This window comes from Lycorma delicatula, chromosome 8 (assembly GCF_047948215.1).
Source record: "Lycorma delicatula isolate Av1 chromosome 8, ASM4794821v1, whole genome shotgun sequence".
Classification (NCBI taxonomy): Eukaryota; Metazoa; Arthropoda; class Insecta; order Hemiptera; family Fulgoridae; genus Lycorma; species Lycorma delicatula.
In genome coordinates, this window is record NC_134462.1 from 48,266,393 (window position 1) to 48,286,336 (window position 19,944).

Genomic DNA, 19,944 nt, shown 5'->3' on the forward strand with positions numbered 1-19,944 from the left:
AGTCCTCCAACCAAATAACAAAAAATTAAAAATAGACGACAAATTTAAATACTTGATGAAATAATAACTTGGAATCTTAAAAATAAAACAACTGGGAATAAAAAAAATCAAACTTAAAAAAGCCCAAGGATTAACATGGTCTACATACAAAAAAAAAAATCAGTATCAATAAACACTAAAATTAGATTATAATACAATTGTAAAACCAAAAGCCACATACGCCTGTGAAACCTTGTTCAATCTAAACTCTAAATCCATAACCACTAAACTTCAAATAACTGATAGAAGAGCCCTCAGAACCATTTTAAAGAACCTCAGAGTCCAAGGACAATGATGAATAACACCCACAAGATTCTCTATACCATGTCAAAGTCAACCATCGGTACCATGAGAAAACAAGGACTAGCATATTATGGACACAAATTACAGATACCAGAGACAAGATTGATGAAATAAACCTTTACTAAAATCAAAAACTACAAAGTGAAAAACAGTTATAATTGGTTTAAGGAGATTGAAGAACATCTAGAAAAACTTAAGATTACCAGAATAAATGATTCTGGGAAAAGAAGACAAGAGAATCCTAAAGGAAACACTCATCAGACTCCTCCTAAAAAAAGAGAAATGTACAACATAATTCCTCAGAAGAAATAAGGACAGCCAAGTCTCTATGGATGAAAAACTATGAAAAAATATTGGGAGTGAAAGAAGAAGCAGACTGCACATTCTAGAACTTATCCTTCAGGGATTTTGAAATAATGGATTGATTAATGTGCTCCTCAGTGGACGTAACAGTACTAATAATAATAATATACTCATACATCAGTAAAAAATGATTGTTGAAGTACTGTTTATTTGTCTATTATTATTATTTTCCGGAGTGTAGGAAAATAACCACACGGTGGTTGGTTCCACCGTGTCTCCGATTGAGCGGTGTACCAGTGTTGCAGTGGAGTTCCAGGATAAGCTAAGCTTTTGGGAAGATGAGACAACCTTCATTAAAAATTTGAGAGGGTTACGTGGCGATGGATTATTGTCCTTGGTGTAATGCTCACTTTCATGATTTTAAAATTATTGTTGTTTTTTTAAGGATTATTGCTTATAACTTGTTTTATTTGGAATGTATTAGTAATATTGTGTTTTTGTTTTTGTATGTTTTCATCTATGTGTTTTTATTATCACTCCATAGCTACCGTTTTTAAAGTTCTAATTATTATTTTTTTGTATTTGACTGTATAATTATTATTATTATTATTGTGTTTTGAATATTGTATTTTTAATTTATATGGGTTGACTTGTGGCTGTTCTTTTGTGACTTTATGTGATATTGTGCAACATACAAAGGTTTTGTGTAACTGTTCTGTTGCACAAACAAAGCAAATAACAATAAAAATAAAAATAAAATAAAAAAATTATTATTATTATTATTATTATTATTATTATTATTATTACTTTATCATTATTTTTTTCATTTTCTTGTTATTTTATTCGCATAATGAGAGTGTATCAAATATGTCTCTTCAATTAGGTTTTTCATTTCCAATAAAAAAACAAGTTTACACCATTTTTCCATATAGTTTCCTCCTTTGAAATTTTCCTAGCAGATCAGTAGTTTTTTAATCCTATCCTCATAAAAAGTGGGTTGTCAGCAGTCAATTGTCCACAAACTGCTCTACCCCATCATCATCATTGAATAGTTTGCCTCGTTAAGCTTCTTTAAATGGTACAAACATGTGAAAATTGCAGGGAAATGAATATGGATAATATGGTTTTGGTACTGGGGTGAAAACCCTGTTTTATAGGTTTAAGTAATTTTAATCTAAGTAGTTTTTACAGTTTTCCAGTACTTCTCTTTTTTCTTTTTTTCTTTTAATACTGTTTAACACAAGTTTTTTTATCTTAAAAATATCAACAAAATAATAACAGGTGATATGAATAAAAATTAATATAAATCATGAATAAATGTCAATCCACTGACCTGGTATAAAACTTTTTTCTGGATCAAGACTATCTTTAAAATAAGGGGAAGGAATATGACTTTGGTATGGAGAAGGAGTAGCTGGTTCATCGACTGGAACATTCCGTAGTATACCATGTACTTGAGGTCTAACCTCCAATAAAGGCAATCGAAATTCACTCTGTACCAACTGCAAAGAAATTATTACAAAAAATTTTTTTTAAAGTATTGTGATGGCATATAGTGAATAATGAAATTTAAAAATAAATACAGAATTCTAATATATTAATGTAAACATATGCATACAATTTATATTACCTAATTTAATATAAATACATAATCTGTAACAATTCACATTTTACAATAACAAATTTCCTTTACTTTAGAAACAATAATAAAAACTTGTCCATTTCGCATACAAAATAGATAATAAATGCAATAATAAACGGGCAATAATAAATGTTGCCCATTTTGAATACAAAAATTATTCTAAAATCACAAATTGAACCATTTTTTTTTATTCACTCAGGATAACTACTGTAGTTTGAACACTAAATTTTAGTTGCATACTTTTTGAACGTAATTGAATCCTGTGGAGTAAACAGAAATAATTAAATACGTAATGGGAACCATGATACTCTTACCTTTTTTTTTTACTTTGTTCCAGTTGGTCAAGTTACATAAAGCTAACCATTATACTGAAATTAATAAATTTTCCAAAGTCCAGAACTCAATTCAACTTATCATAAGACTAAAAAAAAATTTAATTCAGGCCAATTCAAAGGCCTATCCAAGCAATATCATCAACAACTATAGTAAAAAACAATGAAATCCAAGGAACACATCTTAATGGAACAAAGTTCCAAAGTTCAATAAGTGTCACTTGCCAGCAGATTTTCTCTCACATTGGACAAACAGGATATGGCAGACCAATTGGCAAAGCAAGGCAAGACATTAACATACCTTACTAAAAAACAACTAAAAGGCGGTGTTATCAACGTTAACACCATCAATGATAACCTGTCCTAAAAAAAATTCCTTAAAATACACCATCTAAGACAGTAATAAAAAAGAAGCAAAGGAAGACAGCAATATTTTACATAATATAACAATACTTTACACAATATTTATAATTCTCTATAACTGTAATTATAACTTATGGTTTCTTTTATATCTTATTTCACTGTTAGTTAAACTTTTACTTATTTTCTTTTTCACTATTGCTGCATGTAGAAGAGTTTTTTTTTTATTTAATTAATTTGTGTTAAATTAGATTTAAGTATTAGATACTGTCTGCAGTAATGATTATTTTAAGTAAACTATATAGTAATAATTTACTTTTCATAGTATTAATTACTACAATATAAAATACATACCATCATCAAATTACCACCTGCACAGATAATCATGATATACATAAAACCCCAATACTGTATAATAAAAATGTCCAACCTTTAACATTAAATAAAAGTTGATTAATGGCTGCAAATATAATTTTTTTGTCAGTTTTTCTTTTTTTTAAAGTATTTCATTTGACATTTTTATTTAAAATATGGATGTGCTAAAAAAAAATACCTATAAAAGAAAAAGATGTCACACAAAGAGCATAAAGGCAACAAACTTATGCCTTGATAAAGATACGAAAAGGTATACAGAGAAACTATGTAAAAAGACCAGTTACCAGCAAGAGCTAAGGCTCTCTGGAATACAAAATATGTACAAATTTATGCATAAATTTTTTTTACCTTAAGTTTTCCAACTTAAATTTTCACATGAAAATATTTTTAATATCTGAATGACATTAGGCTGAATTTCATTTTGCTGTAACAATGCAGGATCCTAACTAATGACAACAAAAAATAAATATTTTATGTAAACAGTATAATATTTTGTTAAGAAATAGTTCCATTCATGTTATGTGAAAAATTAAACATGAGGCCCATCAGAATAATCTCTACAAAATAAACAATATCAAAACCGGTCTTGATTTGGCAATGAGAATGTTTGCAAATAAACACAAGAAGAGGTCAAATTGAAAACCACCTATTCTTTTGTAGTCTAGCATTATTTCACTTAAATTATAGTTACACAAAGTTGCTGCAAGAGACCATGCATATAAAACTTTTCAAAAAGATGTATTTCAATTCTGAAATATATATCATTACACTCTGAGACAGCACTGCAGTACTTAAGATATTAGAACACCCACAAGTATTAACAGTGAATCAAAAGTTAAAAAATTACTAATCAGTAAAAAATTTAAGATTTTTATTTACCTGATCATTTTGTTTTACAGTTTCCAAATCATCTGGTGACCTAGCATGCTTAGAGATTTGCAACAAAGCTAATCTGTTCTTCATCTGCTGTTCTTCCATCTCTGATAATGCTTCTGTCGCCAGTACTGTATAACGCTGGCCAAATTTTCCATTTAACCGAGGCACAAACCCTAAAAAAAGTTTCTCAGTTTTTATTTTTAACAAAGGAGTCAACAACAAACAATTATTATACAGTTATGCCTATAACAATCTTTAATAATATTACGAATACACAAATATATATAATATAACCAAAACCCATGGTGCCCATTCTCACCCATTTACACTATCAATGTGATTTCAAATAACGCAGATACATCTTGCTATAAATACAGTGAATAAATAATAGCCTAATAAACAAATAGACCTAATACCCAAACAGACTTATTGGAAGAATAAAAATGGGTACTACACACATACATCACTTGAATTAATAAACAGAAATTAATTTTAGAATTTCAGAGCAATGCAACTGTAAAACCTTAAAGTACAGAATAATTTGAATTGCCTTGTTATTGTGCTCTAACTGAGGAAGAAAATCATCAAAACTTAGTGCAAACTCAACTAACTTTTGCATAAAAACAAACCTACTTTGTGTATATTATATTTAAATTTTGTGTGTATGTTTGTATGCATGTGCATATGTGTGTGTGGGTGGGTGTATGTGTGAGTATGTGTGTATGCACGCGCACACTTGTACATTAGATTAAAATCATATATTTTCAAAGATTAAAATAAAATCTAATAGTCAGGTATGTTTAACTAATAATCGATAAATTACAGTTATTCATATAAATCTTACACGTTATAAAAAATAAATAAGGAAAGCTGTAATTTCCTTTCTTCAACTCCCAGAAGGAAAGTAAATAATATAAATATACATTATTGAGTATATGATTATACTGATTGTTTAACATCGCTAACACAATGTTCTTGAAGCTAATGGTAAACTAGCAAAGGACACAATGACAATGATCACAGTGGTGAATTCTTTCAACATACAGAGTATGTACCAATTTTATGAGATCTGTCACCTGAGGATACAAGGGTTTTGTTTAAAAAAAATTAAGTACCTCAAATGAAGTGTAAGATATACAACAAAATATATTTATACATATATCTACAGCTTATTATAAGTAAACGTATATATCAGATTACTCACACTTACACACACTTTTTTGTTGTTTTAGAGTTGCATATACAGCTACTGTAGCATTAACTACCCCCATTTGACAATTATGTTGAGAAAAATTTCACAACAGAGGCTTTTCGGTCTATTGTTTTGTACTGGTAAGCTACTTCCAAAATGATTTTTTGAAATATATCTTTTTTTTGTCTTCAGTCATTTGACTGGTTTGATGCAACTCTCCAAGATTCCCTATCTAGTCTAGTAATTTCATTTCAGTATACCCTCTACATCCTACATCCCTAACAATTTGTTTTACATATTCCAAACGTGGCCTGCCTACACAATTTTTTCCTTCTACCTGTCCTTCCAATATTAAAGCGACTATTCCAGGGTGCCTTAGTATGTGGCCTATAAGTCTGTCTCTTCTTTTAACTATATTTTTCCAAATGCTTCTTTCTTCATCTATTTGCCACAATACCTCTTCATTTGTCACTTTATCCACCCACCTGATTATTAACATTCTCCTATAGCACCACATTTCAAAAGCTTCTTATCTTTTCTTCTCAGATACTCCGATTGTCCAAGTTTCACTTCCATATAAAGCGACACTCCAAACATATACTTTCAAAAATCTTTTCCTAACATTTAAATTAATTTTTGATGTAAACAAATTATATTTCTTACTGAAGGCTCGTTTCGCTTGTGCTATTGGGCAATTTTATATCGCTCCTGCTTCGTCCATCTTTAGTAATTCTACCTCCCAAATAACAAAATTCTTCTACCTCCATAATCTTTTCTCCTCCTATTTTCACATTCAGTGGTCCATCTTTGTTATTTCTACTACATTTCATTACTTTTGTTTTGTTCTTGTTTATTTTCATGCGTTAGTTCATGCGTAGGACTTCATCTATGTCGCTCATTGTTTCTTCTAAATCCTTTTTCCTCTCAGCTACAATTACTATATCATCAGCAAATCGTAGCATCTTTATCTTTTCACCTTGTACTGTTACTCCGAATCTAAATTGTTCTTTAACATCATTAACTGCTAGTTCCATGTAAAGATTAAAAAGTAACAGAGATAGGGAACATCCTTGTCGGACTCCCTTTCTTATTACGGCTTCTTTCTTATGTTCTTCAATTATTACTGTTGCTGTTTGGTTCCTGTAAATAAATATTACACACCAGTTTGTATAATCAATTGCTTCCTCACCTGCACTGCGCAGTAATTCTATAGGTATTCCGTCTATTCCAGGAGCCTTTCTGCCATTTAAATCTTTTAATGCTCTCTTAAATTCAGATCTCAGTATTGTTTCCCCCATTTCATCCTCCTCAACTTCCTCTATAACACCATTTTCTAATTCATTTCCTCCGTATAACTCTTCAATATATTCCACCCATCTATCGAATTTACCTTTCGTATTATATATTGGTGTACCATCTTTGTTTAACACATTATTAGATTTTAATTTATGTACCCCAAAATTTTCCTTAACTTTCCTGTATGCTCCGTCTATTTTACCAATGTTCATTTCACTTTCCACTTCTGAGCACTTTTCTTTAATCCACTCTTCTTTTGCCAGTTTGCACTTCCTGTTTACAGCATTTCTTAATTGCCGATAGTTCCTTTTACTTTCTTCATCACTAGCATTCTTATATTTTCTACATTCATCCATCAGCTGCAACATATCGTCTGAAACCCAAGGTTTTCTACCAGTTCTCTTTATTCCGCCTCAGTTTGCTTCTGCTGATTTAAGAATTTCCTTTTTAACATTCTCCCATTCTTCTTCTACATTTTCTACCTTATCTTTTTTACTCAGACCTCTTGCGATGTCCTCCTCAAAAATCTTCTTTACCACTTCTTCCTCAAGCTTCTCTAAATTCTACCGATTCATCTGACACCTTTTCTTCAGGTTTTTAAACCCCAATCTACATTTCATTATCACCAAATTATGGTCGCTATCAATGTCTGCTCCAGGGTAAGTTTTGCAGTCAACGAGTTGTTTTCTAAATCTTTGCTTAACCATGATATAATCTATCTGATACCCTGTAGTATCGCCTGGCTTTTTCCAAGTGTATATTCTTCTATTATGATTTTTAAATTGGGTGTTGGCAATTACTAAATTGTTCTTCGTGCAAAACTCTATAAGTCGGTCCCCTCTTTCATTCCTTTTGCCCAGCCCGTATTCACCCACTATATTTCCTTCCTTGCCTTTTCCAATGCTTGCATTCCAATCTCCAACTATTATTAAATTTTCATCTCCTTTTACGTGTTTACTTCATCAATCTCTTCGTATACACACTCTACCTCATCATCATCATGGGCGCTTGTAGGCATATAGACGTTAACAATCGTTGTCGGTTTAGGTTTTGATTTTATCCTTATTACAATGATTCTATCGCTATGTGTTTTGAAATATTGAAATACTCTACTCTCTTTCCTATCTTCTTGTTAATTATGAAACCTACTCCTGCCTGCCCATTATTTGAAGCTGAGTTAATTATTCTAAAATCACCTGACCAAAAGTCGCCTTCCTCTTCCCACCGAACCTACTACATCCACATTCCTACTACAATTCACATTCCTACTACAATTGTAATTCCTACTACATCCACATTTATCCTATCCATTTCCCTTTTTAAATTTTCTAGCCTACCAACCATTTTTAAACTTCTAACATTCAACGCTCCTATTCGTAGAATGTTATTTTTTACTTTTACTGGTGACCCCTTCCTTTGTAGTCCCCACCCGTAGATCCGAACGGGGGACTAGTTTACCTCCGGAATATTTTACCATGGAAGGCGCCTCCATCATTGCTATATGAAAATGCAGAGAGCCACATTTTCTTGGAAAAAACGCAGCTGTAGTTTTCCATTGCTTTCAGCTGCGCAGTACTCAGAGGACTGGGTGATGTTGATATGGCCATTTAAGTCATTCTGACTCACACCCCTAACAACTACTGAAAGAGCTGCTGCCCTCTTTCAGGAATCATTCCTTAGTCTGGCTCTCAACAGATATCTCTCTGATATGGTTGCACCTTCGGTCCAGCTACTCTGTATCTCTGAGCACTCAAGCCCCCTCACCAACGGCAAGGTCTCATGATTCATAGAGGAGGTAAATATATCTATTGAAACAAAATAAGAAACCAAACCTCCGCCACATACTAGATCTCACTACTTTCTTTCTTCACTTATTTATTTTGTTAATTAATGTTTGGTAGTAAAGTAACTAATAATAATTATATTACTATTAAGTAACTAAAAAATAATATATTATAATACTAGTAAATATTATATTATTGTTGAGTAATTTATATAAAGCATAATAATCAATCTCTTCTATACTACTTTTACAATAATCACTATTTTTTTTTAATTAGGTCATGATATCACATGAGGATTGTCTTCAGTTTTACAAAAATTTTCATTAGACCAATAGAAATTTAATAACAGTAATTAATAAACTAATACAGATATAAAAAAATTATCCGTTACAACATTTAAAAATCAGCAAATCTTATTTATTTCAAAATAATGTAAGAGTATTTATTTTTAATAATTACACAGAAAAAACCAATAAAAAATTTATAAACTTATAGAAAAAAAAACATTATAAAACAATAGCTATCCAGAGACCACTAAACACACATACATTTATCTTGAAATATCATAATACATCTTGGCAATTAACATTTTTCCTATGTTTCTTAATTCTTGTTCTACTTTTAATTTTTCCTCTTTCTTTTCAATAATAATTTTTCTTTTCTGAATAATGTACTACTTTTTCCTTAAAGCTCTCAAAAAGTACACATATTTCTTATAATACTCATTTTATCTTGTCCCCCACCGACTGTTTTAATTGTCAAGACTTGCTGGGCAACAAAAAATTCTTCCTTAAAATTTTTTACAAGATTATTTACAGAGAAACCACCCTCCATGAAACAATGGGTTACTTATCATTAGATACGCTTCCATCATGAGTTGATCATACTATTTTCCTGCAACTACAATATCATAATTCTATGTATTCTTGCTTTAAATTTTCTCTCAATTATTACCACCAGAGATAAATCCCTGACTGCAAGTATTTTTTATATATGCCTAACCAATTTCAAATTCCCAGACTTTTTGCAATTTTCCAAAAGGAGAACACCTTATTTAATTTATATTAATATAACAATTTTTTTTTTTATGAATATTGAATTATCAATATAAGTTATAAGCTTGAAACTTAATCATGGGAATATAAAACAAAAATCTAAATCATATAAAAAGATTGTGCCAAATGTATATCTGCAATCAGAGATAACGTGTATACTTCTCCAGTATCATCTAAGCATTCCATAAAAAACATATATAACAGTGCCTAGGGTTACTGTTACAAGTACTAAAATTTATACAACAGTACATATAAAGTAATATGTATTATTAAAATGCATACATAATATGTATTTATTAATTCTCTTGTATTTGGGATTCATTTAACTAAGCCAAAGCTGAAATCTATTGCTATTTTCAAAAAATTTAAGAGCAGAATAATTTCATAACTGAATACTTTGCAATGTGATATAAATAAAATATATTTTATAAATAAAATGATATAATAAATAATACACTACCTTCATATCCTGGTTGAATTGGATGCTTATACACTGCATCACCATAACGATATCTTTTATTTACTATATCAATATTCTGTTGGTGAGGTCGATAAACCTGCAAATTTCATTACGTTTACAATAATTAAAATGTAAGTTAGCATTTTTATTATGATTAAACTGAGATGTGTCATTTAATATTAATTTATATTAGGCCCACAAAATCAATTTTTTATGATCTGCCACAAATACCATGTGGATGAATAATACAAAATTTATAAATATATTAAATTTGACAAAAATTAACACAGATAAAACATACTAAGAGTTTCCTAACCACTCCAGGATGAGTATAAGCACAATAGATCCAATAAGTTACATGCATATTTAATACTTTCAAGTAAGCTTCTAGTAAAGTGAATCATTTTTTAATTTTTTTTTAAATGTTTAAATCACAATTTTGATCACATATTGATTAACAAACTTCAAAACATTGATTATTTACTAAACAATAGGAAAAACAAAAGTAGATAAATAAAAAAGGGAGTAGAATAAATTCAAAATGGAATCTAAAGGTGGGGCTGTGTTGAGGCGCACAGCCATTGGTTTAATGCAAGATGTTACAGACCTTGCATGGAGAGCCATCATTGTATTTTTAACAAAACTGAAAGTCTCCAATGGAAAATTTTAGTTCCTTCATTTGGCCAACTCTATAGATAAATTGGTTGGTGAGTCACTTTTAGTCACTGGATTGAAATGAAAACAAGACATTGGCTGTGTACTAAATTAAATTTTAACATAAAACAGACACTAAATGGTACAAATACTTATTTTGGCTAATATTCAGCAACAATTTTGACCAACATTGGTCTGTGATATGAGAAGTACGAGACATAAGGCATAATAGGCAGTGGTAGAGATGCTCGCGCCATTGGCGTCGTTCATTAAACATGTCGTGCCAGGTTTGCAATGCTCCCAAAACAGTCTTGCTCGTTCAGCACCAAACATTGGGGTACCTATGTGTGGCCCATAACCTTCCCTTTCCAATGATATGCGTAATTTATATTTCTGACTGGCTTTTTCATGGACTGAGACTGACATTCAATTTTTAAACTTTTTTACATGTTTACTTTAATTTTTTACACATAAATATTGTCCAAAATACACTTATTATTACTTAAATCAATCTATCTCGACAAACTCTAAACACAAACACACAAATCACCATGCTATCACGTCTAAGTCGTGAGCTACACTAAATGGAAATAAGCAAGAACACCAGTTTTGGCCAATCTGCGCTGTGATTCCTCACCAGTGACACAAACTCAGTCATATAGGCGAGCTGAACGTGTAAGTTATAAAATGAACCGCATTTACATCTTCTCTAAGGTTAATAGTTAGGGAGTTATTAAGGCAGGATGGTATAGACCTTTTCATTATGCTACAAATTTCTGTTCTGGTAAAAGTGAGAAAGAATTTCCAATAATGATTTCAACAACACGAATATTTAAAATTTTGTAGTTTTTTACAATAATAGCAACTATTCATTTTCAAATTGCTCTCAATCTAAAAATTACAATTCATATAACATATTATTCATACAATATGCATGGAGCTTCTTTGATGGCTAAATCAGCTTATTCACCCAAGAATTACTTCCTGGTTAAGAAACTAGCAAAAACTGATTCATGTATAATATCATTGCCAAGCATAAGATTAATAGCTGCACATTGGCAAGTTATCAGATGAGTTAGATAAAAATGAGTCAGATAAGTACTTAAAGTACACTAAATTTTACAGGTTCGAAAGTGAAATGAATTATTCATTAGTGACACCATTTAAATCAACTAGAATATACAGAAGATATAGAGCTCAACTATTCATAGTTTCGCTATTTTTCAGCCTTTTCAAATAATACTGGTTAAGTATACTGCTAATAACAACACTACAACAATAATGATAAATCATTTAAAACTATTTAAATGAAAATTGATTTCCCCATTTGTATATAAGGTGATGCTAATAAATTCATATAAAACAGAGGGGTAATATAGTACCTGCTTTTCATTTATCAGCCAGTTATTTAAGAAGAGAACAAGGTTCAAAAACATATAAATACTTTAATAAAAAATTTTCTGAAGTGTGTTTTTGTGACTAATGACATATTTGTCATAAACACAAATAGATAAAAGAATAATTTTCCATCATCAATTGTGTTTATACTAGTCTGTCATTGTAGATTGTAGTGAAATTAAAAAATGAAATAAGATAAATGAAATCATTAAAAATCTACAATTAAAAATAAAAATTATTCCCGTACTCTTTTGCAGTAAAGATCAATAAACAGGAATCTGAAATTAACAAATCATCTCAAATTCAGAAAGAACAATTGCCTAACTGGTCAACTAGTGTTCAATTTACAGCTAATAGACCACTATTTGCAGTTGCAATCAAAACATAACAAAAATAGATAAGCATTATACCAACATCCAACAAGTAATCACAGAAGTGTGTTTTTTTTAAATATGTAAAGTATATATATATATATATATATATACTGTACATATTTTTTATTATATCATCTCATTTTAATTTCATCATCATAACCTATAATAATCACAAAAAAAAGCAAAATATAATTAAATAAGATTATTTGTGAATTATTTAATCTATTTAACAAACTCTGAGACTGTTAAAAATTAAAAAAAGACAAGAGAACATAAACAAATTTAATTTTAAACATTTCAAATACTGTTCACCCACAACGAGAATAAAGTTCTAAAGAATGCAGTAGCTACTTTCGTGTGTGTGTATATGTATGTGTGTGTGAGAGAGAGAGAGACACACTTGTATTACATACATGTGTGCGAGGACAAACATTACATACGTGTATCCGGAGAGAGATATATTGATGAAGGGGACTGCTACTTCGCTCTGCATGCCTCATACCAGAACTCTATTCTAGTGCTGGCTGAACAGTGCAATACATAGGCTTATATGAGAAAAATGGTACTCGCATACAGAATACATTGTTTAATTTTTTTAATAATTACCTGAAAATCATCAGTAGTACGTTCAGAAATAATAACTTTTTCTGCATGGTTAACTTTTGGGTCAAGTAAAAGTTTGTGAGTTGTATGACCATAAGTATCACCAATGCGATATAAATACTGTGGACAATAGCCTGTATATCTATAAAAAAAAAGTAAAAACAAACATCAAAATTTAGTATTGATTAAATTGATGACTAACATCAAAATACACATCAAATTTAAATAACATTTAATAACATCAAAATACACATAGCCTATTTTTTACCTATAAGTATTTCTAATCAAGTTGCCTTTCTTTAATACATTACCAATTTACTGTTAAATTAATGTTTCTTGGTCAAGGAGTCTTTCCTGAATAATCCTAGAAAAATCTGCTCAAAAGGCCAAATGCGAGCTAACAATGCGGGTGATGACAGTATAGAATATTTTAAAGAAATGCTTACATGTGTCCATACCATTTACAGCTGTTTCAAACTTTGAAGTCTACCAACTACGCTGAGTGTGCCAACTTTGCAATCAAAATATTTCAGCATGAAGATGACAACTTTCTTATTATATTGTGTTTAGTGATGAGTCAACATTTCATCTTAGTTGAAATGTTAACACACAATCACTGTATCTGATGGTCAGAAAATCCCCATGAACTACTACAATGCAAAGGCCTCTCCAAAATTAAATGCTTTCTAGGAAATATACCAAGAGCAAGATTATAGGCAGTTCTTTTCTAGTAACAAGCATAACAGAAGTTTGATTATTTAGATATGCTGCATGTATACCTCTTCTTCAGTTGCAAGATGAACTAAAGGATTTTATTTGGCAACAAGATGGGGCACTTCCTCATGGCATAACTCTATACTGGATCAGTAAAATGGCATTTTCCCCAATAACAAAATTTGTTTGCACTGAGATCCATTTCGGAGGCCACACATCCTTTATAAAACCCACAATTTTGTAAAGGATCTTGTGGTGTGTCTCTGTTACCTACTGATCTATCCAATTTAAAGAACAGAACTGAAGCAACTGCTGCTTCCATTACTCCAGACATGCTGGTTAGTGTGAGATCAGATGAACTTTCCTAATGGTTGGACGAGTGCCATGTGGCAAAAGATGCTCATATTGAACACTTGTAAGGTAAAACTTTGAGAATTACTCTTTCATTTTCTTTGTGATTCATTACTATAAGTCAATGTTAAGAGGCATCAAATAGTTTTAAAATCCTGATTTTTTTTTTGTACAACCTGTATTATTAAATATTTTGCAATTGTTAGCACTGAAAGTGTGATTTACAATGGATGTGACATTACAGTTTAAGTCAAAATTTGTAGCTATAAAACATGAGTGATATACTGAATACTAAATGAAATGAGCTATTGGGCATTAAATAGAGAAAAACAAGAAGATGGACAAATTCAGTCATCTGTGCCATAAAATAACAATAGAAAACTTCAAAAAGTCTCTTTAAGAATTGTAGAACAATTAAAATGTTAATTTAATGAACCAAATTTTTTAGACATTTTGGTCATTTAATTATTACATTACATCAATTAGGTTACATTTGTACAACTGTAAAAAATCATGTAAATTATGTTTATCAATGGTGAGTCACAAAAAAACTGTACATTTTTTAACAATCAACTATCAATCATATGACATTTTATTTTAAAATAAAAAAAATAGTGATAAAAAGTTCACCTGTGTCTACAAAACCTTTCTTTTGCTCAATTATTTTCTAAAATTTGTATAAATTTATTTTTTTTAAATATTAAAAACTTGAAATTTGATTGACTCTCTTGGGGATCCTGGGCAGTATGCTATATATAATGATTACCTAAAGACCAACTATTATGAAGTATTTGATCTCAAAACAAATATTAGTAAAAAAAAACAATGCATTTTGTTTTTTTATTTTATTTTACTTCTTAAAGACCTATCAAAATCCTTATTTAAATTAAAGGCAAAACATAAAAAAATAATCATTACCCAGGTATAAAATATGGCTCAGCAGTACCCAAAGCTGGAGGCATGATAGAAATTAATTAACAAACAAAGAATGTAATTTTCAATATAGAATAAATAAACAATCACAACCCTAATTTAACATAATTTACAAAAATGAATAGTTAAGATAAACTAATAACACACTTTACTGGCTTATTCAGTTGCCTAGCATCAAAATGGCTCTGTTAATTTTTTTCTAATTATAAAACTTAATTATGTACATAATTAAAGTTATATTACTCTAGTTAAAATACATTTGATGGGCTATGTAAATTATCTAACTTATTTTAAATAAATAATAAATATTTAATTTATATTATAAGCATAAATTTAATAAGCAGTAGCACTATACATTCACAAAATTCAAAGACTTTACTTTTTAACAATAAACAACTTTAAAGTTGAACTTTTATACAAAAAAGTACAGCTTCTTGTTGATATTAGCCTTTTAAGACAATAGCTTCTGATGACCCACGATAAGAATTATCCATGATTATAAGCATTAGCAATTCCTCCCAAAACTGATGATTTTGTACTGTTACAAATAAACAAGATGCAACAAAAACAAAATTATACTCTGAATAAAATGTTTTTATTAAATAAAGAAAAACTACACTTCTCTTTAACCTTGAGTATTTCACATTTAATCTGGCAACAAATCCAAAATTATAATAATCCTCAAAATTGCCTTATTTATAAACCGTTTTTACAAAGGATATCAGATGAAAGATTCATTACTTATTAGAAAGAACTGACCACAAGACAAATAAAAGCTTAATTTAAAATTTATAAAAAGGATTAAAAATAAAACAACTACATGTAATAAATTTAAACAAATTGGCCCTACATTTTCCAATATGAGGAGTATCTTATGACATAAATACTATAATTCAAATAATTTTTTTTATTACGGCCTTGTCATAGGCCAAATTTTGCCTTTTCTATACTCTTTCAAAATTATAAAACATTTTAATAGTGAAATAACTCTTAATGAAATAATTATTAATTTTTATTGAAAAATTAAGAATGTTCAAATTTTAAAGTACAATGCATTGGAAATGGGGAAATGAAATGCATTACAAAAACGGCAAATGAGAATTGGTCTGACACATTCCACTGGTATTACTTTTAAATATTTGGAGATAAGAAAATGTAGGTACCAAACGAAATATGTGATTTTTATAAAAATTCAAGTAAATAAATATTATGATTCAACATTTTTATTATTTCAGTTACCAGCAACTTAAGAATGACAGTACCTTTAAAAAAAAATCAGGTAGAAGGTTAGATTATTATATAAGAATCCATACAATTTGATAGGGTTGTAGAACTTACTACAGCAAAGACGATAAGAAAGACAGTAGAAAGTGAGGGTTATCAAATGTGATATCACAACGAAATCCTGACAATTAGCAGAAAGGTCGATTTACAACAAAAAAACACAAAAGTTAAAAAAAAAAGGATGATCATAAGTTAAAGTATACAGTTGTCAGTTAGTAAATTCAATATAAAGAACAAACTAAATAACCAACACATAAATCAAACCAGTAAGGATTGATGAAAAAAAAATCCGTTCTTGTTCGTTTCCTACTTCATTTCCAAACTCATTGGACATGCAATCAATTTGAATAATAGAAACGCTTGATTGCTTAAAAAACGTACTAATTTACTATCAGAAAACAAAACTTGTTAATCAATCAAACTATAAACTAGTTCATGTTGAATAAATCTTTAACCCCATTTCATTAATTTTTCTTGCAGTCTATCTATCAATAAAAATGTTATTTTGATACGAAATTAACAGGAGCATCACTTTAAATGTAATTAAATTTCAGAATTTCGGATTAAAAAAAAACATCTTTCCAAATTTGAATTAAAGATTTACTTACAATTATAATTAATCTTCTTAGCTAATAAATCATCCGACTGAGACACATTAGTTATGAGAACGAAAGCCATTAAATTACACCATATATATGCGTCAATCAATTAATTATATATTTTCAAGTTAAACTTTAGAATCAACCTACGCAATGTAAACCAATCATAATAAACTTAATCGTCACAAACACCGACCATCAACATGTGACTTTAACTGGTTACTTTCAAACAACATTTCAGCCAACATAACAAAGAGTAAAATATTTATATCAAAGGAGGATGAGAAAATTAATATTGCGCAATATATTTTTGAAAAGATAATGGTTATCTACAAATGTACTACTTGACATACATTATTTTTTTTAAAAACTATTTAAGGTCTCCAAAAAAAATCTTCTTTCCCACTGAGTAGAATGACGGTCGTTTTATAAATCCGACATTCAATTTGGAGACTTTTTCATTTGCAGTCAAACAATTCATTTCTACATTGGATTTTATCAACCTTTTTTCTGTTTAGCCTCCGGGAATTACCGTTCTGGTATTACTTCAGATGATGATATATACGAGTGTAAATGAAGTGTAGTCTTGTACAGTTTCAGTTCGACCATTCCTGAGATGTGTGGTTAATTGAAACCCAACCACCAAAGAACACCGGTATCCACGATCTAGTGCTGAAATCCGTATAAAAGTAACTATCTTTACTAGGGCTTGAACGATGGAACTTTCGACTTCCAAATCAGCTGATTTGGGAAGACGCGTTAACCACTAGACCAACCCGGTGGGTTGAATTTCATCAACCAAAACTGCGATAATTTTACATGGAGTACAAATTGCAGAATCAGCTTATTTCGGAAATATAGTAGTAATACTTTTTAAAAAAATTTCAGAAAATATGCGTAAATTATCAATTTACAAATAGCCTACGTATATAACAAGTAGTTAAAAATTAATTCACGTTTTATTCAAAATATAGAATGCGGCATGCCTCAGATAATTATCCAAGGATTTTTGCTTTTATTATAATTTGTTAATCATCATCTTCCTCAACCATTCATGTCTCGGTCCATATTCAACACTGATAAATATTGCTTCCCTCTTTTAAGAATATAAAGTAGCCGCCACGTAACGGCAAGCTTGGACTATTAGCTCGAATGTCACTGCTATACTATTGTTCTCTGAATCTTTGGCCTACCATGATTAGTCATCTCTTAGTAGCACAAACATGAAGCATCATACGTTGAATAGTAATCGTTGCCACTCCAAGCTCGCTGTTACTTGACGGTGGCTGTACATCAGTGCACCCAGTACAGTATTAACTACATAATTAATGATAATTTGATAAAACATTTTCAAAATATACTTTATAATGTTTTCAATCGTTCTTGCAGCCATCCTTAGGGACTAGTGATGCTGTTCTCACAGTGACTTGCTGGTGGTTAGTGATTTGTTAAATTGTTATCTTTGTGCATTTCAAAATGTCAAATTATATTAAGATTTTGGTCAGTTTTTGAGTATATATACAGAATTTATCATGAAGTTCTTCTGAGACATTCATAACCTATTCTACTCATAAAAATAATGGAAAAAGTTCATTAACATGTGACCTAAAATGCTTCGTTTGCAAATTACAATTAGTGAAAGATTTCGCTAGTACTGAAAATTGGTGAAATGAGGTCACACTGAAAATTTTAGGAAGTTAATTAAGGGGCAGAATTAATGATGCTTATAGTTTTTGCCCCAAAAATTAGAATAAATTGGGGGAAAACTCCTGTTTTTTATGTTTGATGTACAATAACTTTCTTAAAAAGGTAATAAACACATAGAACTTTTAAAAAAATAAAAATTACTTAATTTTAAAATAAAATATTAACAAATAATAATTTTTTAATTTATGACATTATTCGAAAAATTATTTCAAAGATGGTAATAAAATAACAACAACTGATTAACAATGCGCAATACTGTATTATTGTTTAAATAATTCTGTAAGGTATGTTAAGTATATCCGGTACTGTGAACTGTGCTGCTGTTAGCGAAGGTTTTCTGTGAATTTTAGTTTGAACGTTATCAGTTTGTCATTGAAGTAATGTCGTACTTACAACGGAGGAATACGCTGATATGGAATTCATTTTGGGTGTGTCTAATGCTGCAGTAGAATATGAAATACGTTTTCCGAATCGCAGGATTGCAAATCCCAAAACAATTAGTGCGACTTTTAATGTTGCGGGAAACAGGTTCGCTACAGTATTCGTACCAGCTACGAATGATCCTTCCAACAAGTCGCTATTTTTGATGTAATTATCAATGCCGTTCAGCACTGTTGAGGCATCAGTATACGTCTTTCTAAGCGGATTGGAGTTTCGCATTCGGTGATTTGGAGGACACTTAAAACAAAAGTAGTTTTATCCTTATAAACAGTTCAATATCTACATCGAGGAGACGGTCCGCTTCGCTTAAGTTCTCCAACTGGTGTAATACAAATCGACAATTCTACAAGTATGTTTTGTTTACCGACTAAGTAAATTTCACTCGAGATGGCGTCAACAACTTAGGCAATGAGCATACAATGACACAAGTAAATCCTCATGAAACGGTAAAAGGCAATTTTCAACACCGAGTTAGCGTCAATGTACGGTGCAGCGTTCTTCACAATCAGGTGTTTGGACCATTAATATTACCTGGCCGCTTAAATAGTGAGGTCTACTTGCACTTTCTTCAAGAAGAATTGCCACAACTGACTGAAGATGTTCCTCTAGCAATGAACGCAACGTTTACTTCCAGCACAATGGCGCGCCTCCCCACTTCTCTTGTGCCATTTCCACCCTCTTAATCATCATTTTCCTGAGAAATGGATCGGTCGTGGAGGTCTACATTTCTGGCCATCAAAATCGCCTGATCTAACAACTTGAGATTTTTATGTTTATGCATGAATGAAAATTATTGTATACAAAACAAAAATACATTCTCATCAGGAATTAATTGTTCGCATTATGGATGCAGCTGAGCAACTTAAGAA

At 30.3% G+C, this 19,944-nt stretch overlaps 1 protein-coding gene across 1 annotated transcript in view; it reads right to left on the reverse strand.

The window, feature by feature from the left end:
* LOC142329233 (uncharacterized) overlaps nucleotides 1-15,073 on the reverse strand; it is a 65,575-nt gene extending 50,502 nt beyond the window's left edge. Inside the window, exons 1-5 of the mRNA XM_075373640.1 lie at nucleotides 15,030-15,073; nucleotides 13,050-13,188; nucleotides 10,018-10,114; nucleotides 4,234-4,403; nucleotides 1,979-2,147 (exon numbers count right to left, since the gene is read on the reverse strand). Coding sequence (XP_075229755.1) covers nucleotides 1,979-2,147; nucleotides 4,234-4,403; nucleotides 10,018-10,114; nucleotides 13,050-13,188; nucleotides 15,030-15,073 — 619 coding nt within the window. The remainder of the gene's footprint in view (nucleotides 1-1,978; nucleotides 2,148-4,233; nucleotides 4,404-10,017; nucleotides 10,115-13,049; nucleotides 13,189-15,029) is intronic.
* Nucleotides 15,074-19,944: the final 4,871 nt, after the last annotated feature.